This window comes from Trematomus bernacchii, unplaced genomic scaffold, assembly GCF_902827165.1.
Source record: "Trematomus bernacchii unplaced genomic scaffold, fTreBer1.1, whole genome shotgun sequence".
In the NCBI taxonomy this organism is placed as follows: domain Eukaryota; kingdom Metazoa; phylum Chordata; class Actinopteri; order Perciformes; family Nototheniidae; genus Trematomus; species Trematomus bernacchii.
Genome location: NW_022987607.1, coordinates 2,223,479 through 2,247,730, shown reverse-complemented (window position 1 = coordinate 2,247,730; position 24,252 = coordinate 2,223,479). Strand labels below are relative to the sequence as shown.

At 39.7% G+C, this 24,252-nt stretch overlaps 1 protein-coding gene across 1 annotated transcript; it reads right to left on the bottom strand.

Annotated features, from left to right (window-relative positions):
* Window positions 1-11,659: 11,659 nt before the first annotated feature.
* On the bottom strand, window positions 11,660-22,516 carry nudc (nudC nuclear distribution protein). Its single transcript, XM_034131183.1, has 9 exons — window positions 22,324-22,516; window positions 21,540-21,617; window positions 21,253-21,456; window positions 19,978-20,061; window positions 19,183-19,296; window positions 17,318-17,512; window positions 15,029-15,112; window positions 14,811-14,929; window positions 11,660-11,924 (listed from the first exon to the last, which is right to left on the bottom strand). The coding sequence occupies exons 1-9, from the start codon at window positions 22,396-22,398 to the stop codon at window positions 11,873-11,875; spliced, it is 1,005 nt and encodes a 334-aa protein (XP_033987074.1). The 5' UTR covers window positions 22,399-22,516; the 3' UTR covers window positions 11,660-11,872.
* Between the last annotated feature and the right edge of the window lie 1,736 nt (window positions 22,517-24,252).

Below are 24,252 nucleotides of genomic sequence, written 5' to 3'. Positions count from 1 at the left end.
CTGCAACTAGCCACCAATTTCATAACATATCAAACGTTTGGTCACTGAAATACGAGAAAATTGTGAAAATGTCCAAGGCTATGTTTAAATATATTGTTTTTTCAGTGCCAAAACCAAAGATATTCTCTTTCATAAAAGATAAAACAGACGAAAATAAGAGAAAATATCAAAATTTGCGTCTAAAAAGAGCGGTTTCTGACATTTTTGCATAAAAAAAGCTCCATCGCCCGGCTCACTGCCTTTTACAAAAGCTACTGAGCTGGAACAAATCTGAAGAAGAATGGAGACTAGAGACACACATCCTGGAGAAGAGGACTGAGACCTGCAAGAGTCTGTTCTTGCTTGTGTTGCTTGTGAAGAAGTTTAAATAGTCCTTCCAGTGTGAAGTTCAGCGGGGAGTCGTAACTGAACAACGTGCAAAGACAATCTTCATATTGGCTGCGACTAGCCACCAATTTCATTACATATCGAATGTTTGGTCGAGAAGATAGTGAAACATGTCCATGCAAGTTTCTCAATGTCCAAGGCTATCTTTAAATATCTTCTTTGGACAGTGCCAAAAGCAAAGATATTCTCTTCAATATGAGATAGAAATATCCACATTTGTGTCTGAAAATGAACGTATTCTTTGTCAAAAAAGTCAGTCTGCAAATCTATTTCTCCTTCCATTTTGGAAAATATAATACAATAAAAAGCCCTCCTGTTTTCATTCTTAAATATATAAGATGCGATAAAAAAAAACACTTGGTTCTGCTAACATAAATGTGTATATGTGTGTAAATAGAATAAATTAACGTCCAGTGTTTTCCAAATGAATGTGCCTTTACTGATTGTAATAACTGTTCAAAAGAAAGACCGAAAGTGCCTTCTTCACCCCCCTCTTCCTCCTCCCCCTCCCCCTCCCCCTCCCCTGAACAAACAAGTGTACATAACTATCTATTTGTATTTGGACTCACTGTGAGTTTTATTTATGTCATTTAATAATAAATTAAAGTGTTTGTTTTCTCAAAAGAAAAGTTGATTTTGTCTGTTTTTTGCACACGAGAAATGTCTCCAGGAGTGTATTTTTTGTACTTTGAGTTATAATTAATACAATTTTCTTACGTTTTAATACGATATATTGCTAAAGGGGGAAATAAGAGTGATTTAAATATCATTTTTGTTGTTTTATTTACTTTAAAAATATATATATAAAGCATCAAATACCATGAAGATTAACTAGAAGTCCCATTATTTTTAAAGAGTCCTCTCATGCTGATGTTCAGGTGTATATCAGTATGTAGTGTCTCTACTTTAAAGAGTCCTCTCCTGCTGATGTTCAGGTGTATATCAGTATGTAGTGTCTCTACTTTAAAGAGTCCTCTCCTGCTGATGTTCAGGTGTATATCAGTATGTAGTATCTCTACTTTAAAGAGTCCTCTCCTGCTGATGTGCAGGTGTATATCAGTATGTAGAGTCTCTACTTTAAAGAGTCCTCTCCTGCTGATGTTCAGGTGTATATCAGTATGTAGTGTCTCTACTTTAAAGAGTCCTCTCCTGCTGATGTTCAGGTGTATATCAGTATGTAGTGTCTCTACTTTAAAGAGTCCTCTCCTGCTGATGTTCAGGTGTATATCAGTACGTAGTATCTCTACTTTAAAGAGTCCTCTCCTGCTGATGTTCAGGTGTATATCAGTATGTAGTGTCTCTACTTTAAAAAGTCCTCTCCTGCTGATGTTCAGGTGTATATCAGTATGTAGTGTCTCTACTTTAAAGAGTCCTCTCCTGCTGATGTTCAGGTGTATATCAGTACGTAGTATCTCTACTTTAAAGAGTCCTCTCCTGCTGATGTTCAGGTGTATATCAGTATGTAGTGTCTCTACTTTAAAGAGTCCTCTCCTGCTGATGTTCAGGTGTATATCAGTATGTAGTGTCTCTACTTTAAAGAGTCCTCTCCTGCTGATGTTCAGGTGTATATCAGTATGTAGTGTCTCTACTTTAAAGAGTCCTCTCCTGCTGATGTTCAGGTATATATCAGTATGTAGTATCTCTACTTTAAAGAGTCCTCTCCTGCTGATGTGCAGGTGTATATCAGTATGTAGTGTCTCTACTTTAAAGAGTCCTCTCCTGCTGATGTTCAGGTGTATATCAGTATGTAGTATCTCTACTTTAAAGAGTCCTCTCCTGCTGATGTGCAGGTGTATATCAGTATGTAGTGTCTCTACTTTAAAGAGTCCTGTCCTGCTGATGTTCAGGTGTATATCAGTATGTAGTGTCTCTACTTTAAAGAGTCCTCTCCTGCTGATGTTCAGGTGTATATCAGTATGTAGTGTCTCTACTTTAAAGAGTCCTCTCCAGCTGATGTTCAGTTGTATATCAGTATGTAGTGTCTCTACTTTAAAGAGTCCTCTCCTGTTGATGTCCAGGTGTATATCAGTATGTAGTGTCTCTACTTTAAAGAGTCCTTTCCTGCTGATGTTCAGGTGTATATCAGTATGTAGTGTCTCTACTTTAAAGAGTCCTCTCCTGCTGATGTTCAGGTGTATATCAGTATGTAGTGTCTCTACTTTAAAGAGTCCTCTCATGCTGATGTTCAGGTGGATATCAGTATGTAGTGTCTCTACTTTAAAGAGTCCTCTCCTGCTAATGTTCAGCCTCTTTTCACCCTCTGTCTGAAACCAGAGCCCAGTCTGCTCTGATTGGTTAGCTGGCCGGCTCTGTTGTGATTGGTCAACCGCTTAGAGATGTCCCACCCCTTAGCCTATCACGTACAATGTGTTGTAGCGCTAGCCAATAGGAGCGTGAGTGTAACATCGTGATTCCACTATGTTACTGAACTTTGGGATTTTAGAATTTGCAGGAGAGGGAAATCCCTAACAAGCATAATAGGGGTTTTTTTAGGGTCAAAGAGGGGCCACAATGGTTTTAATCAAGAATATATTTTCTCATTTTGCCGCCTCAGGTTTGTAGTGGAGGTGTGACTCTCGTAGATCAAACAATAATCCACCTTTTGGCCCCCGAGCATTATGAGTTTTCTTTAAATAACGGCGTCCTCACGGCCTCGCTAAGTGAATGTGGTTTTCTCTGACATGTTATTGAAACGACGAGGTGACGGAGAATCTTTAAGACATCCATCGGGGTCTCTCTCTATCTCTGGCACCCGTTTGTTAGAATCTGCGTTATGGTGTGACGCACGGCCGACACATTCAGATCTGCATGTGAGGAAAGACCGAGGGACTGAAACAGACCCAAAACGTATCACACCTGGGGGAGGAAAATAATAAAGTCAGGTGTGAACGATAGCAAAAGAGGACATTTTGTGTTGTGTACGAACACACACTCATCTCAAAGTATTTATCTACACAACCTGAGATGTCGTAAATAATTCTATACATCATGAAGAGTGTGTACAACTCAAATTAACTTTACTAACGCTATTATTACCCTTATCTTCATACCACTTGGTAGAAAGGTGAATGTTATTGTATAAGGAGCTGAAACTTACAAAAAACTAACAAAAAACAATCATAATGTTATATAACAGAACTATGACTATGTCAAATTACACTTTTGAATAAGAGGACATTTCCTGGCTCTGCTCACAGTGAGGGGGGGGGGGTTTGGCCCTCCTGACGTCAGATGTGTGATGTGTTTTCAGAGTTTGGTTCCTCGGCAGTGATGGAGCGGTTCCTCACGGAGGTGCAAATGAAGGAGGGAGGGTCACGAGGCCACGAGCAAACAGTAATGAAGCAGAAATGTGACCTGCAGCTGGCAGAGGTCCCTCAGGAAGAAAATAACTCACTTTACTGCCTCTACAAATCTAGGAATTCATCTCCGTTTGCTCGAAATACAGTAGCTGTCTTTGTTTCAACTGTCGGATGAGATGGGGACGAGCATTTAAAAGATTAAGGATATTCAGATGAGTTCATTTACATGTTTTTAGTATTCAAACGTACAGAACCAAATGTCCTAAAGTGACGTATTATAAAATAAATATACTGTTAAAGGTGCCTTGGTGTTTAGGCAGCACTTTGATGCAATGTGATATCATGAAAAGGAGGATAAATAGTTTGCAACTTTTGACAACAGTTCGGAAAACCCTCTTGGTTATGCTTAAAAACCCAGGATACTGATTATGATTGAAATAAGTATGTTTGACAAGTAAAATAAGTTGTGGAAGTACATTTAGAAGGTAACTGAGTAAATGGGGATGGGGTTTGGTTTCATACACGAACACAGGACTCTTGAGTCTAATGGCGCTTTTCCACTGCAGGGCCTCGCTCGGCTTAGTACGGTATAGTTAGGCCAGGCTCACTTTATGCTGTGTTTCCATTACAGTTTAGGAACTGGGGCAGTAACTATAGTAACACAGTGTAGGCGGAGCCGTGACGTCATCTTCAATGCGAAACACAAAACCAACATTAGCTGTTAGCTGTTAGCACTCAGAGCTCACAGCTCCTCATATCTGTTCAGAAACTAGACAAAAGTTAAACAAGTACAAACCACAGACTGCCTGTGTCATGGTGAATACAGTCGCTGGTTTATTTATGTCTGTAGGCCGTTGTTGTGAGTGTGGACGGTCGGAGCATATACAACGTTAGCTTAGCCGATCTCCATTCAGAAAACACACATTTTAAAAGGTGTTTCGCCTGCCGTCTGTCTGCAGACTTGTCAAAGCATTAATTCATGGTTTTTACTAACCGGTATCAGTATGTTGTTACTTCGGCATCATTTTGAAACGTGTATTACAATTAAATCACGGTCAAATATGTTCATTGTGTTGTAGTTGACAGCGATTCTCTCACTAGTTTAGCATACTCAGCCCGGTTGTTGGCCCAGAAAGAAGCTCGATTTTGGAGAGCCAGAAAACTGTGAAAAAGTACCCATTAGCCGGAACTACGCCTAGTGGAAACGCAACCAAAAAAGGTCCGGGCACGCTTAAACCACGCTGTAGTGGAAATGCGCCATAAGTCACCTGACTATTTGAACACTTGCTCTGCCCGTCTAATAAGATAAGATAAGATAATATGGAACTTTATTTATCCCCATGGGGAAATTCAGGCGTTTAATACTGCATGAACTAGTGATAAAATGCCAAAAAGACGTAAGAAATTAACGTGTTATTCGTACGCCTTTTGGTGATATGGACCTGTGTAATGCTGGTTGAGGTGGAGGTCACTCTACCTACTCGCTACTTCAAAATGATATCCTGTTTTTACAATATTGATGAGATGTTTTGCCTGAAAAACCTTGAAATTAAGTTTTTCATTTTGGTGTTCACCATCTACCTAGATAATTAGAGGCTAAATACTGCAATATTTTCTACAGTTTATCCCTGACCTTGTCTCTCTGCTTGTGCTAGGAAGGTAGAGTTTATCAGGGTCTCTTTGGTAAAAAACAACTTCCTGATGAAGGTACTTTTTTATAACAGATTCAACATTTGAAGGCTTTATTGTCATTTTCAGAACAACCACAGCTCCAAGGCTCCTCCAACAATGCAGTATACCAAGAGAGCAAACGTTTATTTTAAAACAGCATTAATTAAGTAGTTAAAAATTATAAATATACATATAGAATGGATTGAGACGAGAGATAGAGTTGGAGTTGAATTACTTTATTATCAATGAACAAGAAAAGCCGAAAAACAGAGTCACTGGGCCCCTGTGTTTCATCTCCAGTGTGTGTGTGTGTGTGTGTGTGTGTGTGTGTGTGTGTGTGTGTGTGTGTGTGTGTGTGTGTGTGTGTGTGTGTGTGTGTGTGTGTGTGTGTGTGTGTGTATGTGTGTGTGTGTGTGTGTGTGTGTGTGTGTGTGTGCGTGTGTGTGTGTGTGTGTGTGTGTGTGTGTGTGTGTGTGTACCTGTTTATGAGCAGAAGTCCAGACCAAGTGGGCAGGATGTTTGCTGATGGTCTTTGCTCAGTCTGGAGCGATAAACAGATCCTGCTGGGCCCAGAGTGTGTGTGTGTGTGCGTGTGTGTGTGTGTGTGTGTGTGTGTGTGTGTGTGTGTGTGTGTGTGTGTGTGTGTGTGTGTGTGTGTGTGTGTGTGTGTGTGTGTTGATCTCTTTTGTTCTCCATCTTGGTGCTCGGTACACCGCAGCCTGCAGCCTGTGTTGGTCTTCACTAATTGACAATTGGAGTTTGCCTTTGCACACCGCCCTGCTCTCCACCCCTGGAAGTGTGTGTATCAAATACGCTTTACAGAGTGTGTCCAGCACCCAGGTGTGGAGAGGCGGAGGAGTCCAAACAACAGATGCAGATGTTGGGTTTGGGTTAAATGTGGCAGAGGGGGAGTGTACGAAGGGTAAAACACACAAAAAGAGGTGGGAAGTAGTGGAGTACAAATACTTCGTTACTGTACTTAAGTACATGTTTCTGGTATCAGTACTTTACTCCACTACTTATTTTTCTGACGACTTTTTACTTTGACTTCTTACATTTTTAACACAAATACCTGTACTTTCTACTTCTTACTTTTTGAACACAAATACCTGTACTTTCTACTTCTTACATTTTGAACACAAATACCTGTACTTTCTACTTCTTACATGTTGAACACAAATACCTGTACTTTCTACTTCTTACATGTTGAACACAAATACCTGTACTTTCTACTTCTTACATTTTGAACACAAATACCTGTACTTTCTACTTCTTACATGTTGAACACAAATACCTGTACTTTCTACTTCTCACATTTTCCAAACAGGCTGGTTCCTTTAGTTTGAATGTGTGTTTGGTGGCGTGATCATTATTATTTAGAGTCATTGCGTGCCTATTGATTTGAACACGATCCGTGTATCCATCATTTCCTGGTCTTCTCTAAAGAAGAGGGACCAATGAAAACGTTGTCATGTTGCCGTTGTTCAGCATGGAAACATTCATTAGCTAACAATGACATTATTGTTCTATTAATATAAAGGGAGGTCAGGTACTCTTTAAAACAGCTGCTAGTTATGGGTACTTTTTACTGAAGTACATTTCAAAGCCCTCTTTACTTTTACTTGAGTAAAGAAGTTTAGTCAGTACTTCTACTTTCACCAGAGTATTTTTAAACACGAGTATCTGTGTGGGAAGGCGTGTGGCGCAGTGGAGAGAGCCTTGGTGTTGGGATCAGGGGGGCACAGGTTCAAACCCCACTGCAGTCAGCATGTCGTTGTGTCCCTGAGACACTTCACCCCAAATTGCTCCTGTGGGGATTGTCCACAGTACTGAGTATGTAAGTCGCTTTGGATAAAAGCGTCTAACAAGTGACATGTAATGTAATCTGTACTTCTACTTGAGTAAAGAATGTGTGTACTTTTGACATCTCTGACCAAAACTAAATTTTCCGTCAGTTTTAGTGACAGTAATAAATACAGAATTGAATAAGAATTGTTTAAAGAAAAGAGTAATAGTAGTGATATATGTTCACTATAGGGTCATTATGGGTAAAAACAAATGGTGTAAGGAGGAAAAAGAGAGCAATATGAGAAAAAAGCATTAGTTTAATGAGAAGTAAAAAAACTAAAAATGACATGAAAGTCTCAAATTAACAAGAAAACTGATTAGTAAAATGGTGTTTATTATTCTCAAGTCACTACATTGCTTCCTCATGCAAGGTTCAAATAACTGTAACATGTACGGTAATCAGGTGATGCTATATTAGTGTTTTTTATTTAAGTCTTTCATGACTACAAAAGCCCCCAATACGCCATTTAACAAGTGAGACCAATAAGTACAAATCTAAATCTGACGGATGATATCAGTGTCTCATCTCTGTCCTCACGTCCCGTCCTCCTCTTCCAGGAATGAACCACGCTCACCCCTCTGGAAGAAGACAGAAGGCCTCCGCAAACACCACCATTATGACGGTGAGTCACATTTCAGAGTTGATTTACGACGAGCTGCTGCCAAAAAACAAGTTGTCAAGTCTGGAACAGCGAGTCAGCGAAGGAGGATGATTTTTTTTTGGGGGGGGGGGGAATGTTTGCAGACCGCCTCCCAAAAACCCTGTGATGTCTGTGTGTCTTCGTTAATGAAGAAATTCTGGTACCTGGGTGAGAAATTGCTGTCAGCTGAGCAGACTTTGCCTCCTCGTTGCCCTCCTGAACGCACCATCACACAGAAATATATCCCATCAGGCCTCTGGGAAGTTAAGATACTACTTCTATTCTCTTTTATTTGTATTTACGTGCACTATTTGTATCTGTTTGTTGTGTTGAACTGTTGGAGGAGCCTGTGACTTAAGATTTTCATTGACATGTATTTCTTCTTTCAGATACGTTTCTGGCCAGTTCTGATGAAATTAACGAGTATGAAATTCATAAAATGTGTAAATATCTCATAGTGAAGTACTGCTGAGAGCCTGCCCTATTAGGTAAGACTGGTACTGTCAAATTAGAGTATCACAATTTCCCTGGATATATTTTGGGAAGTTAGGCTCCTATTATCCCCAGAATATATTGCATTTTGCAACTTAACAATAAGATCAGATGTCACCGTCACTGGAAACGTAACTGATATGTACGTTTTATTGGCTTATTTTAACAATGTGATCACATGACTCATTCTGATATTACTGACAACGCTGAACGCCACCAAGCGATCTGATCCCACGTGTGTCAATAAATACAAGTTGGATTTTTTTTTTATTTTGCGCAATTTGTGGCCCTTTACCTTTGCAGGAACCCAGATATATTTACAGAAACTCAGGAACTTTAGGACCAAGTTGGTGAAAATGTTTCTATAATTCCATGTGTTTCGGCAAAATGTGTGTTTTTAAACGGTAGTGCGTTTCTCCTAATGTAAACGTTTTGGGTTATAGCACATTTGCACATGTTGGTCACCGTATGTGACACCATTTCTATTTTTCTATGTCCCCTACCACATCTACCATGCTCCATATTGCAACAAAAACTCACAACCTAAAGATCAAAAAGCCTTCACTTCACTCTGTCTTCATCCATCCAGCCTTTTGCAGTAAACTCTTATCCAGATGCGACAGTTGTCCGAGGAGTGTTTTTGAACTACATGAGCAATTTCACACATTAGGAGGAGTTGCTAGCCGGTATAAGCTAATGTATGTTTCCTGCAGTCGCCACAGTGATGGTGACAGCCTCTCAGTCACACCAGCAGAAAGACTTGTTAGCAAACTGGTCCTCACTGAAGGTACATTTAGCAGAACAGCATGATATCCAGTGTGAGCAGAGTGAGAAAGTGTGTCTTTGCTCATTGGTGGCAGCATGCTGATTATCCTCAGGGTTCAGACAGCATGTCACTCAATGCAGAGAGGGTAGAAGTACACACTTCCTTTACTCAAGTAGAAGTACAGATATTCGTGTTTAAAAATACTCTGGTAAAAGTAGAAGTACTGACTAAACTTCTTTACTCAAGTAAAAGTAAAGAGGCTTTGAAATGTACTTCAGTAAAAAGTACCCATAACTAGCAGCTGTTTTAAAGAGTACCTGACCTCCCTTTATATTAATAGAACAATAATGTCATTGTTAGCTAATGAATGTTTCCATGCTGAACAACGGCAACATGACAACGTTTTCATTGGTCCCTCTTCTTTAGAGAAGACCAGGAAATGATGGATACACGGATCGTGTTCAAATCAATAGGCACGCAATGACTCTAAATAATAATGATCACGCCACCAAACACACATTCAAACTAAAGGAACCAGCCTGTTTGGAAAATGTGAGAAGTAGAAAGTACAGGTATTTGTGTTCAACATGTAAGAAGTAGAAAGTACAGGTATTTGTGTTCAACATGTAAGAAGTAGAAAGTACAGGTATTTGTGTTCAACATGTAAGAAGTAGAAAGTACAGGTATTTGTGTTCAACATGTAAGAAGTAGAAAGTACAGGTATTTGTGTTCAACATGTAAGAAGTAGAAAGTACAGGTATTTGTGTTCAACATGTAAGAAGTCAAAGTCAAAAGTCGTCAGAAAAATAAGTAGTGGAGTAAAGTACTGATACCAGAAACATGTACTTAGGTACAGTAACAAAGTATTTGTACTCTACTACTTCCCACCTCTGATCAATGCATTCACACAGGGAAGGATTTAAAAAGGAGGAAGTTACTGAGTCTTAATGTCAGAATGATGCTAACTCCACTTCTTTTATTTCTGGGGAGACTGATAGTAAAGATCCTTAAGTTTTACTTTCAGTCACAAAATCCTCACATTGTAAAGTCTGTAGACACGTGTTATGAAATACTACAATATGAGGTAAAGGTTGTATAAAGTATTTTGTTTCTTCAGAGGAAGCTGTGTGAAATCTGTCGGCATCAATCATTATAAAACATATCATATATATTATTCTGAAATGGACCAATCTGCACAATGACTACTTTTACTGTCGCTACTTTCACTATATTTTGATGATAATACTTTTCTACTTTTACTTGAGGAACATTTTGAATGCAGGACTTTTACGGTAACAGAGTATTCCTACACTCTGGTACTTATACTTTTACTCAAGTACAAGATCTGAGTACTTCTACTTTTACTCAAGAACAAGATCTGAGTACTTCTACTTTTACTCAAGAACAAGATCTGAGTACTTCTACTTTTACTCAAGAACAAGATCCGAGTACTTCTACTTTTAATCAAGTACAAGATCTGAGTACTTCTACTTTTACTCAAGTACAAGACCCGAGTACTTCTACTTTTACTCAAGATCTGGGTACTTCTACTTTTACTCAAGATCTGAGTACTTCTACTTTTACTCAAGTACAAGATCTGAGTACTTCTACTTTTACTCAAGTACAAGATCTGAGTACTTCTACTTTTACTCAAGATCCGAGTACTTCTACTTTTACTCAAGATCCGAGTACTTCTACTTTTACTCAAGATCCGAGTACTTCTACTTTTACTCAAGTACAAGATCCGAGTACTTCTACTTTTACTCAAGATCCGAGTACTTCTACTTTTACTCAAGATCCGAGTACTTCTACTTTTACTCAAGATCCGAGTACTTCTACTTTTACTCAAGTACAAGATCCGAGTACTTCTACTTTTACTCAAGATCCGAGTACTTCTACTTTTACTCAAGATCTGGGTACTTCTACTTTTACTCAAGATCTGAGTACTTCTACTTTTACTCAAGATCTGAGTACTTCTACTTTTACTCAAGATCCGAGTACTTCTACTTTTACTCAAGTACAAGATCCGAGTACTTCTACTTTTACTCAAGATCCGAGTACTTCTACTTTTACTCAAGATCTGGGTACTTCTACTTTTACTCAAGTACAAGATCTGAGTACTTCTACTCAAGATCCGAGTACTTCTCCCACCTCTGGTCTTCTGTCAGTTAGTACTCATTGCTGATTTATAAAAAAGGGAAACACTGCCCCCTTGTGGTTGCAACCTATCAGGTGCTTTTGACCCCGTCTTAACATTTCATTGACACACAAGTAATATAAGGTCATTGCACTTTCTTCCCCGACCTAATGGTTTAGACATGAGTGCCGTCCACATTGAGACTTTAGGATGTGATCCTAAAACTTAAAATCTTTGGTCTTGGATCGAAACTCTTTCAGGTTTTAATCTTCCAATTTCATAACACAAATAAAAACACAAGTGAGCAGGAACAAAGTATTTTAAGATGTTCCTCTTAACATCACTTTAGTTATTTTCATACACTTAATATCTACAATAATGTGCAGTGGAAAAAAAAAAGAAAAAAGAATCACATTCATTTGATTTTAAGTTTCTTTATTTAAAAAAATCCAGACACATCTTTAAATATTGAGACGACATGCAAAGGGAGAACATTTCAATCTTTTGACAAAAACACACAAACCTCTGCACCTAGAGACATGTTAGAGACATGTTAATCTGTCCTGTAAGGAGAGCCTGACGCTCCGATGTGATATTATGGGATGCGTTGAGATGCTTTTCTCTTGCAGTCTCAACTGAATTTGGCTTTAGAGAAATCCATCTCCGGGTGCTGAGACATGAACCTGCAGAGACGGAGAGTACAGAGTCAGAAATCATCAAAAATGACATCTTTTATTTTCTAAATTACCTTTAAAACGGCTTTAAATACAGGATCTACATTAGCGCTTAAATAATACAATAAAATATATTTTTATACTAACATAATAGTTTAAAGTAAGAATATTCAATAAAAGATAACATATTTATACAACTAATTACTAGTTTTCACAATTGGGATAAACTTCACAGTATATAAAAAGGGAAATATATTTTTTGTATGTAGTATTCCCTTTAGAAAAATATTAATAAAATGTTATTCATTTGATTTATTAATCTGTGAAATACAATTTGTAGGTGGTCATATTTCTGCATCAACACACATTTCCCCTTTTAATAAATCCTTCTGCGATTTAGATATTGTCTATAATCAATATTGCAATAATATCTGATTGATTGTTCAACCCTTATCCACATCCTAAATTAATTCCTGGACCCAATTTGGAAAATAAGTCTCATCTGAATGTGAAAAATCGGGTTAAATAAAGGTTGCATTATTTTATTTTTTTTAATTCTGACATTTCCGAAAACATGTCCGTCCTCTAGCGCCGCCATGTGGCCAAAGATATGTTTTTTAAAAGAGTAAATAAACATGAGAAGTCTCCATCAGACAACACGTTTGATGGGAAAGACCAAGCCCCCAGGAAGTGCGCTGGACTCTGAGGAAAATATTCGTTGTGGCCAAACAGCGGTACTACACTTCCGTATCAGTCGCTGGGCCCGGAAAGACTTTTTCCCATTGACTAACATTGGGAAAGAGACGCCTGTAAATCGTTGGATAATTTTTTTAAACTAAATAAACTACCTAGTTTGAACACTTGTATAGCCCTTATTAAAAACATTCGGTCGTTTGTTGTAAAATGTGCTAATAAAGTTATTCGAGTTATTTTCCTCTGCATTATGAACGTGGATCTAACCCACGGGACCGCGCCGCCCGGCACGTTCATGTGACGTTTTCAGTACTACATGAGTTTTACCTTTACCAATGGATGCACAATAAGAACGGATGATATGATTATATGAATACTTTCGTGACGTTTCGCTCTCTCAAAAGTTGGGCCATTTTGTCTTCATGCGCCAATGAGCAACTCTCATAGGAATGAACGAGGCCCCGCCTCCCACGCTGTATCCAGTTCTTATTATAGACACGTGAACTTTATGTCAACAAATCAACTGAGAGCAGCCTTCTGACTACAGAGGTATTGTTTAACTCTAATAAAACCAAACAGGATTTTAGAGGCAGATTTAACGAGCGTGAAACAGGAAGTGGAGCTCAAAATAACTGAGGAGGATTTTTTACTAACAGCATGATAAGAGCGCCCTTCACAAACAGGCTTTAAAGGTCACCTATCATGCTATTCTTAGGCAATAGCATAGGTCTCAGATATATAAAAAGATATTAAAAACATGTCTATGAAGTGTTTTGCTCAAAATACCAAAAAGATCACCCATTCTAGCCATGCCTCATATCCCTCTGTTTCACTTCCTGTTTCAAAAGTGCTGATTTGGGTATAAAGCCTTAAAAAATAAAAAAGGAGGGGTCTGAGCTCATGCGGGACCCGGCAGCTACCGTCTAAACTAAATACTGCCGTGATGAAACGCCATATCATGGATTATCAAGGATTGTTTCTGAAACAGTATGGAGCTCAAAGGCTTTCTCTCTTGCCGGTTATACCACAAGGTGAGTTCCTTTTTATTTCCTGCTTCTTCACACACATGCTCTCCAGTACAGGTTAGCTCTGAGTGTTAGCGATGCTAATGTAAACACCGACCATATTACGTCCAAAACAGTCGGGCATTGTTTCTGATAGCAACGTTTCTGATAGGGCCGTGGGTCCACATTTCTGATATTACGTCATATCGGACACAAATCTGGATCAGCTCCGTTGTTCCCCCGTTTTTAGAGATTTGGGTACGGAGGAAAAGAGAGAAGGTTTTATTTTCTGACGCTGCGTGAGTTCCCCGACACACCGGGGACACATATTGATGTATAAAAGACATCACAAAGTGCATTTTGCATGATAGGTCCCCTTTAAATTTGCTGAATACTGCCCAGGTGATTCCTCATTACATTTCAGTCAATATCATATTTTTGTGTGAGCTCAAGCGTCTGTTCTTTCCGATCTTAATTCCTCAGAGTGATGCCTACCTAGCAATATCAGTGCAAAATATCTTTGAATACAAAAAAACTCAATAAGGACGAAATAACGTTTTTATTAAATACCCACTGCTCCTAGCTTAGGATGAGTAAAAAGCAGAAACCAAATTTCACGGTGTGTGCTGTGTGCATGGAAACGTGTGACCAATGAAGAGGGTTTCAGATATTATAGCAGATTAAAGCACTGCTTGGTAACACTAATGGAGTCATATTTAATCTGTGGTCAGATCCCTGGACTGGTCTGTGTCTCTTCATATAAAACCTTTATATCATAACGTTTCTGTTCAACTGTGTGAGCCAATAAGAAACACCACAGAGGTCAGGTGACAATAAAAAGAGCTTCATGATAGCCAACAGGAACGGGAGTATTCAGGGTTGCTTACACCTTTTCCAAAGTCAAATTCAAGCACTTTTCAAGCACTTTCAAGGTGAATTTTAAAGCTTTTGAAGCAGCTTACAGCTATGGTAAATTACATATACATACCTAAACTCAAATTATTGTTTCACTACCTCACATTAAATCAGATGTTCTTTATGCTATAACCAAATGTGTGTTACGTAATAGCACTCTGCAAAAGGATGACATTTAATATTTCTAAATGGGTGACCCATCAAACCTTGAAAACACCACATTTCTAGCATTTTCAAGGATTTCCAGCACCCGTACGAACCCTGTGTATTTCTATAAACTCACTTTTTGAGAATGTCTTGTTTCTTTTGCTCTTCAGACGTCGGCAGACCCATTGATTTCTGCCTCTGGTCGTACATCATCTTCTCCACCATACCACGCGTCTCTCCGTCCAGATCTGACAGCTGCTCATCAGAAAACACACACACACACACAGATGAGTCTTAACTACAGATTCAAGCAGGTAAAACACACCTGAAACACGTCAGCGTCAAATCACTTACCTTTGAGTTCTCTGGAGAGACTTTCTTGGTGTTAATTTCTGGATCTGTGGACACAATCTTGCTCCACCACTCCATTTTATTAACCTGAAATGAAAGCATATCATTAGGTTTAACAGCCCGATGGTTTTAATCTACACATGATGTGTTCGAATGAAGAACCACGTTTTTACTTTATATTAATATTACATTTTCCAACAGGAACGGTAGAAGACGGAGAAAATGCACTCGACATACTCGTATTCATTTCAAATCATAACAGGAAAGAGCAGGACACGTACTTGCACTTCAAAAATAAAAACATTTCCTATCAAACATTTTGCCGTTAGCTTTTATCAAATAAACAAATAATTTTTACTGCCTTTAAAAAGGTCCCCTATTATACTCTCATCAATATATTCCAGGTCTCAGATATATACAGAGCCTGTCTCTGATTGGCTGAAACACCAAACAGATCATTGCAGCATTACCCATAATCCCCTCTGTTTCAGCCCTGTTTCCAAAGTGCTGATTCTCTGGTTGCATTCGAATAGTCCATTTAGCTTAGGAACCTTCCTAACGGAGTGAAATGACCCGGAAGTCCCTCAGTGGCAGCCATGATAAGTGCCGTTCGAATTCTCTAAATTAAAAGGAAAGGAGGTTTCAAACTTCCTTTATAACCTCCTTTAGCCTAGGAACCACTGGACCTCCCTAACCGAAAGGAGAGGAGAAAATGCTGCCCCACAATGCCTTGCGGCCGCGGCATTTGCCGTCACACAACAGTCGGCCGTTCACGGAAACAACCGATTATGAACGAGAAATGATATCATGAAAGTTACGGTGCTTATTAAGCATTTTAAAACGTATGTGGTAAGTTGCCAAAGTGCTTTGTTTTGAACGTTCATCAGTATTATAATCAAAAAGAGAAATATGAACGTTAGTTTTTACTGAAATGATCAAATAAAGTCAACATTTCACAGTCTTTACTGAGCTGTGTGGGGTTTGTTCAACTTTTAAAAGATGTTTGAATGGTGATATACACAGTGATAGATGTTAAGGACTAACGTTTATAATAAATACATTTGTATTGATTTTAAGATCTTTTCATACAATCATATGTATTGGGATCATTTGTATTAATGTGGACCGGAGGGAGAGGGTGACGAGCATAAGTTTCACTTTCCTTTTTTATTTCAATTCCAACTTTGGTCATGAAGAATATGTTTCTCTGTTGTCCCCGTTCATAAAGCATAAAACAACAGCACCAGAGCACGGTGCAGAGTCTCTAGATGAGTTCACAGTAGTCCCTCGTTCTTATTAAACATCCATGTTGTAGTCCGCTGTATAGAAAACTGTAGTTTCCATAGTTTCCCCACAGCAGCAGGCGCACATTTATGACCTCCGCTGGCGCATCATAAACACGTCGGATAGTGAAAGTGCAGTCGGACTCCCTAAAGTACCACAGTCTCTTCTCCTAAATCCTTTTGAATTCTCCTATCCACTATTCCTTAACCCCATGACGTTTCACTCCGAGGTCAAGGAATAGACGATAGGGTTAGAACTTAGGAGCTGATTTTTTGGAGTATTCGAACGCAACCTCTGTCTGTTACTTTAGATGAAAATAAGGAGCCCCTCCCCACGCCCCTCTGAGAGACATTTGGTTACAAAGAACTCAATGGTGCTCTAGGAGGAGATTCAGGTGATAAGGGGGGGGGGGGGAGGTTACCTTGGTTGCTGATTGGCTAATGGTTACACAAGACAAGACATCGTGATGACATCATAAAGTGGCCAAAATCTGATCAGCTCATTTTCAGACAGGTTTTTATAGAAATGGATCAGGACAAAAAGAGAGAGAATCTTTGTTCCTGAAACTTTCAGAGTCTCTTTCCACAGAGGGGACACATGTTGATGAAGAAGAGACATGAAGAAGAGGGGACACATGTTGATGAAGAAGAGACATGAAGAAGAGGGGACACATGTTGATGTAGAAGAGACATGAAGAAGAGGGGACACATGTTGATGTAGAAGAGACATGAAGAAGAGGGGACACATGTTGATGTAGAAGAGACATGGAGAAGAGGGGACACATGTTGATGTAGAAGAGACATGAAGAAGAGGGGACACATGTTGATGTAGAAGAGACATGAAGAAGAGGGGACACATGTTGATGAAGAAGAGACATGAAGAAGAGGGGACACATGTTGATGTAGAAGAGACATGAAGAAGAGGGGACACATGTTGATGTAGAAGAGACATGAAGAAGAGGGGACACATGTTGATGAAGAAGAGACATGAAGAAGAGGGGACACAAACCTTTTCTAAGTGGAGCGTGACAACTTTTCCGTCGTCAAGGAGCCAATTGCTTTCGTCCACCTTCACCTCGCCGTACATCTGGCCCTCGAGGACAGGAGGGTGTCCCTTCAGCCCCACTTTGATGGTGCGCCTCTGGATATCCACCACCACGTCTCTGGCCTTGATGCGGAAGCTCACATCGAAAGGCAAGACGACCTGCAGGGAAATATATACTGCGAGTTAAAGTCTGCTTTATTCTTGGTTATCAAAACTGCAACAACAAGCAAAAAGACGGCAAGACAACCCTCTCTCTCTCCTCTCCCCCCTCATCTCCCCCGCTCCTATATTAGTACTGCCATTTAAGTACAGATGCAGATGCTTAGCTACGGGAATATGTTATACATGTACACTGGTTGAAATGTAAAGTAATAACCCATAATTAAGCCACGCAAATTACAGAAGCACATTTTGTATGCATGGCATTTTCCCGCCTTATTTGCAGATTTAAAATCAGTCAGAAAAGCACAGGAACCCCGTCCGCTTTGTTCTGAGGATTTGTTTCTGCTAACTGTCCTTTAAGTTGAAACGGAGCTGGGGTAAAAAGGGCGTTTAGTTACGCTGCTCCATTTGCATCTAACCAGCTGGAACAGGACATTAAACTCAGGGCGCTGGTCTCTCTAAACAGACTTATGGGGCATTTCCACCACACGGTCGGCCTCGGCCACGCTCGGTACTGCTTGGCCGCGTTGGGCCTTAACAGGGCCGGCTCACTTCATGCTGCGTTTCCATTACAGTTTAGGAACTGGGGTAGTATCTATAGTAACGCAGTGTAGGCGGAGCCGTGACGTCATCTTCAATGAGAACCCCAGAAAAACAACACAGCCGTTAGCTGTTAGCACTCAGAGCTCACAGCTCCTCATATCTGTTCAGAAACTAGACAAAAGTGAAACAAGTACAAACCACAGACTGTCTGTGTCATGGCGAATACAGTCGCTGCTTTATTTATGTCTGTATAGGCCGTTGTTGTGAGTGTGGACGGTCGGAGCATATACTGCGTTAGCTTAGCCAATCTCCATTTAGAAAACACGCATTTTAAAAGCTTTTTCGCCTGCCGTCTGTCTGCAGACTTGACAAAGCATTAATTCATGGTTTTTACTAACCGGTATCAGTATGTTGTTACTTCGGCATCATTTTGAAACGTGTATTACAATTAAATCACGGTCAAATATGTTCATCTTGTTGTAGTTGTAGCCTCCTTGCCAGCGATTCTCTCTCTAGTTTAGCATACTCAGCCCGACTCAGCCCTGTTTGTTGGCCCCGATAGAACCACAATTTTGTCGGGCCAGAAAAGAGGTGAAAAAGTGGCCCCGGGCCGGGCCGGGCCGTAACTAGGCCTAGTGGAAGCGCAACCAAAAACGGGCACGGCACGCTTAAACCGCGCTCCGCGCCATGGTGGAAATGCCCCATTAAAGTGCTACTTAAAGGTCACCTATCATGCTATATTTAAACAATATATTATAGGGCCATATCTATACAAACCTGTCTCTGAAGTGTTTTGCTCAAAATACCAAACATCTCTGGTATACCCCCGTTTTTAAAGATGTGGGTACGGAGGAAAAGAGAGAGGGTTGTATTTCCTGACACTTTGTGAGTCTCCTGACACACCGGTGACACACGTGTATGTATAAAAGACCTTTAAAAGTGCATTTTGTATAATAGGGGACCTTAAATTACCGAAAATCAACTCTGTCTGTAGATGCTTCTTAAGATGATGTACTGATTGTGTCCCGATATGTTCTCTGCTATTGTTTTAACCTACCCATCTAGGCCAGGACTCTCTTGAAAACGAGATGTTTCTGGTTAAATAAAAACAGTGTGACACTCACGTCCACTTCAGACAGGGATTGCGTCCACTTGTAGTTCGGCAGGTCGGCTCCATTTCCTGCGTTGGGCTTCATTTTATCTTTGTCCTTCTCGTCCTCCTCTCCATCGGACTCAGACTGAGGAAACAAAGTCAACATGTCAGCAGAGGCTTATAAACAAACATTTAAACCAGGGGGGTCCAACTCAAATACACAGTGGGCCAAAATAAAAAAAATGGGTACTAGTCGAGGGCCGGACTGGTTCAATGTTTATTGCAGAACTTATTGAAATGAACTTATTGCACATATTAAACCTGGAACTAACAAAGCTTAAATGATTGTCTATAAAAACAACATGAAACATTAAATAATCAGTTGCATTCATTTCTTATGGCTCTATCTGCAGCTTTTCCAGAGTCATTTCTTATGATTACATTTCTCCACAGGCCAACAACAGCTTCAAGAAAACTATTTCCCTCAAAGAGAAAACCAAACATGCCCTGTTGTCGTGAGAGAAAAAGTGCAGAAGGAAACATCCATGTAAACTCAGTGTGCTGCTCTGTGATGCTAGCTCAGATACTTGGCATCTCATCTTGGGTGCAAGGTCATCAATGTTTGGGGTCAGGCTCTGAGCGGAGGAGACCCTCAGCATGGAGTGAAGGTGTGCGTGCAATATACCGGAGGGCCAGATCTAATAGTAATTAGAAATTATCCTGCGGGCCGAAATTAAATCCACCAAGGGCCTGATTTGGCCCCCGGGCCTTGAGTTTGACACATGTGCTTCAAACCAAAAGTTTCTCTGTAGATCTGTCCACTTACCCCCTTCTCTTTGTCTACTTTGTCCGTCTTTTCTGGTTCAGGCGTTGGTGTTTCATCCTTCTTTTTCTCCTCTTCGTTCTTTTTCTAAAATACACACAACAAATTAATAAATATGTAGATAGATAGAATCAGGAGGGATGAAACCCTCTTTAATGGTCACATGCAGAGCACACAGTGACATGTGTTCTCTGCATTTAACCCATCCTAGCACCAGGAGTCTAGCACCAGGAGTCTAGCACCAGGAGTCTAGTACTAGTAGTCTAGTACGAGGAGTCTAGTACTAGGAGTCTAGCGCCAGGAGTCTAGCACCAGGAGTCTAGTACCAGGAGTACTAGGAGTCTAGTACCAGGAGTCTAGTACGAGGAGTCTAGTACCAGGAGTCTAGCACCAGGAGTCTAGTACCAGGAGTACTAGGAGTCTAGTACTAGGAGTCTAGTACTAGGAGTCTAGTACTAGGAGTACCAGGAGTACTAGGAGTCTAGTACTAGGAGTCTAGTACTAGTAGTCTAGTACTAGTAGTCTAGTACTAGTAGTCTAGTACTAGGAGTCTAGCGCCAGGAGTACCAGGAGTCTAGCACCAGGAGTCTAGTACCAGGAGTCCTAGGAGTCTAGTACTAGGAGTCTAGTACTAGTAGTCTAGTACGAGGAGTCTAGTACGAGGAGTCTAGTACGAGGAGTCTAGTACCAGGAGTACTAGGAGTCTAGTACTAGTAGTCTAGTACTAGGAGTCTAGTACTAGGAGTCTAGTACTAGGAGTCTAGTACTAGGAGTACTAGGAGTACTAGGAGTCTAGTACCAGGAGTCTAGTACCAGGAGTCCTAGGAGTCTAGTACCAGGAGTCTAGTACTAGGAGTCTAGCGCCAGGAGTACCAGGAGTCTAGCACCAGGAGTACCAGGAGTCTAGCACCAGGAGTCTAGTACCAGGAGTACTAGGAGTCTAGTACTAGTAGTCTAGCACCAGGAGTCTAGCACCAGGAGTCTAGCACCAGGAGTCTAGTACTAGGCGGGCAGCTATTGTACAGCGCCCGGGGAGCAATGGGATTGAGGGGGGAAGGGGGTTGCCTTGCTCAAGGGCACCACGGCAGGGCAGGAGGTGAACTGGGAACTCTCCAAGTAGCAGTCCACACTCCATATTTTAGGTCTGGTCGGGGACTTGAACCGGCGACCCTACAGCTGCCAGTCCAAGCCCCCTACTGACTGAGACACTAGTGTAATGGACTTGTGTAATACAAGATGGTTTCCACTGACAAGAGCTTCAAGGCTTTGGGGTTTCACCTTGTCGAGTTCAGACTGAAGTTTCTCTGCTTCTTCATCGGTCAGTTCCTGAATCCTTGGACCGTCTTCTTTCGTTTTCTTCTCCTCCGCTAACTTTTCTGCTTTTTCAGCCTTTGCTTTCTTTTCCTTCTCCAGTTTCACCTGCTTCTCCTTTTGGGACTTCATCGCTAGCTTATTGTGTTTGACGACCACATCTTTGACTAGCTGAAAAACAAAGAGATTAGGTATAAATTGAGGTATAGCTCTGATGCATGGTTCTTAAAAGTCGCATTTTGTGCATTTCTCACCTTCTCTGCAGCACCTGGTTCGGCACCGGTGAAGAAATCTGTTTTGCGGCGCAGGAAACTGAAAAATGTGTTTACTAGCTGTTGAGAGAAGAAGAAAAGGATGTCACACAGATGAATTTTATACTGAGCATTGTTGGCATTCATCATCTTCATGGCTAGTTTGAATATGAACAATATATTCTACATTTTACACAAAATATTTTTTAATCCTTATATTAAAATGTGGCATAGTAGAACACTACTGCAGAAGAAAATATTCATCCACAACTGTCTCAGCCTAATGTTAATCACACACACACACACACACACACACAAAGAATATTAACCCTAAAAAACGAGTTTTAACGAAATTAAATTGAAATGTGGTGCTAATTTATTTGGTTCTTGTATACAACATTTAACATAACATCCTATTTATTTAAAAAGTAAGGTAATGGTGTGTTCAGCTAGTGATACTCATAATAATGTTTGCTTAACCCTGTAAATTTGATGTTTTCTTCATAATAAATGCTGATTTTAACAAGAGCTAAAACGAGATTTAACAGAATTTCCGTTCTAAAATGTTTGTTTCTTGTATGCCAAATCTAACATAACATCCAATGTATTAAACAAGTAAGGTTATGATCTGTTCAGCTACTGATAATCATTACAAAACGTGCTTAAACCTGTAATATAGTTGTTTTTTCCTCATACAGGCGAGGGGCGCATGTTAGCGTACAGGCTAACTGCATTAGCTTCTATATTAGCATGGTAGCTTCCACATGTTATCAACACGCTAACTTACCTCCTGTATTCCTCCTTCTTGTTGCTGTGCCAGGGTAAGCAACATGCCGTCATACTTGTCCTCCTCGTCCCCCATGTTGGTGGCTTTAACACCGGTTAAATTAAACGTTAGTTGCGAGAATGACAAGCAAAAAGTAGATTTTAACGACAACGTGAGGCCCGTAGTCACGTTATTCGCTTCCTGGAAACAAACTCCGCCCACGTGAGACTTGACCAATTGGAAGGAAAGATTTTTGAATGACAGCTGAAATATCCAATGAGGTGAGAGTGTTGATTCAGGGTGGAAATGAAGGTGCCCAGGAAGAATATTCTAGACTAGAGAACACCAAAAACATTATGATTTTTCATCGTAAATATACATTTTAAACCACTTTTTTACATTTGAAAACGCAAGAAAAGTAGCGCGTTATTATTATATGTGAGCTGAGTGAGTTTATGGCCACAATGTTGTGGAAAAATAACATTAAAAATGATCTTAAAGTAATTAATAATTCATACTTTTAATATAAAACAATAGTATAAAAAACATACTGGTAATTATATGATTCAAGATGTTAATAAAACATATTATTAACATACACATATAGGCTATTCGGGGCTTTTTTTTCAGAAGTGTAAAATAAAATGAAAACTATATTGTTTTTTGGGTAAAATGTACATGAACATACAACTATAATTGTCTTGTTCATCATCAAAAAGTGGTTTAAAATTGGGGGATTCCAGTTTCTGTTGAACAAATGCAATTGTAAGTGTTGTTCATGCATAGATTAAATGATATTGTTTAACTTTAATCACATTTAATGCATTGTAAGAGTGAAAAATCAAAAAATATAATGTATTACAACCATGGGACTTGATCCATGCAAAGAAAAATCTGTGTACAGCAATTATCAAGTTATATGACACCTGATCTCGTAAGTCACCATAAAAAATGCTTTATCATGTGTCAATGATGGTTATTACGCATTGTAAATATATACAACTTACTAATAGCCTATCTAAAATTATAGTTGACTTGGTGTCCTCTCCAGATGGTGGAATTTGTTTAAAGTACCTTAAATAAAAGCTGCATACTTTGAGTCCTGCATGTGGTCATATGTGGCAAACAAAACTCAACAAAATCTTCTTTTACTTTCACTTAAATTTACTTTATTGTTTTTACAGTTAAACGATAGGTTACTGGCAATATAGGCACAACACATCTTTGCAGGAAATATGAAATCTTGGCGAGAGTACAAGCAATTTAAGCAAAACCTTCTGAACGCAAACAAAAATGCAAAGTATGAATCCAACGATTATTTGACAGTTTATATGACACATTAATCACTATGACATTGCATTTATGTTCCTGGATCAAAACCAGAGCTACCAGTTTCACATCATTTCATTAAAAACCACACTGATGCTGAAGCCAAATTCCTGACACACTAAAAACATGCTGTGTGGTTTAGTTAGCTAAACTATCCTGTCACATAAGTAGTTTATTCTGTATGCTAAGACATGGCACAAGAGGGTAGATGCTGTGAACATCTGGAGAGTTCTGTATACGTGTATTACCTGCAACATTACAATATGAGCTAATGCTGATAAGAAGCACAGATAAATTCCACAGAGTCAGCTGGCAAAATTCCCATCAGCACCCAGGAGCAAACACTACACGCAAAACAGACTTTCACTTCATGAGTCAGCCTCAGATAATGTCCTTAATAAGTTATAGTTATAGTTCAGGATACAACCTGAAGTCTAGCTGCAGGTCACACCAGATTTAAGAGCATTTTATGAGATATGAGTTACAGACAGGACGGCTATAGAAAATGCAGCAAACTGATTTTCGCTTCATGTGAGGATCATGTTATTATACTTAGGATAAACAGCAAAAAACACACATTGTTTGGACACAGAAGACACATCTTCACTCAAGGCACAGTTA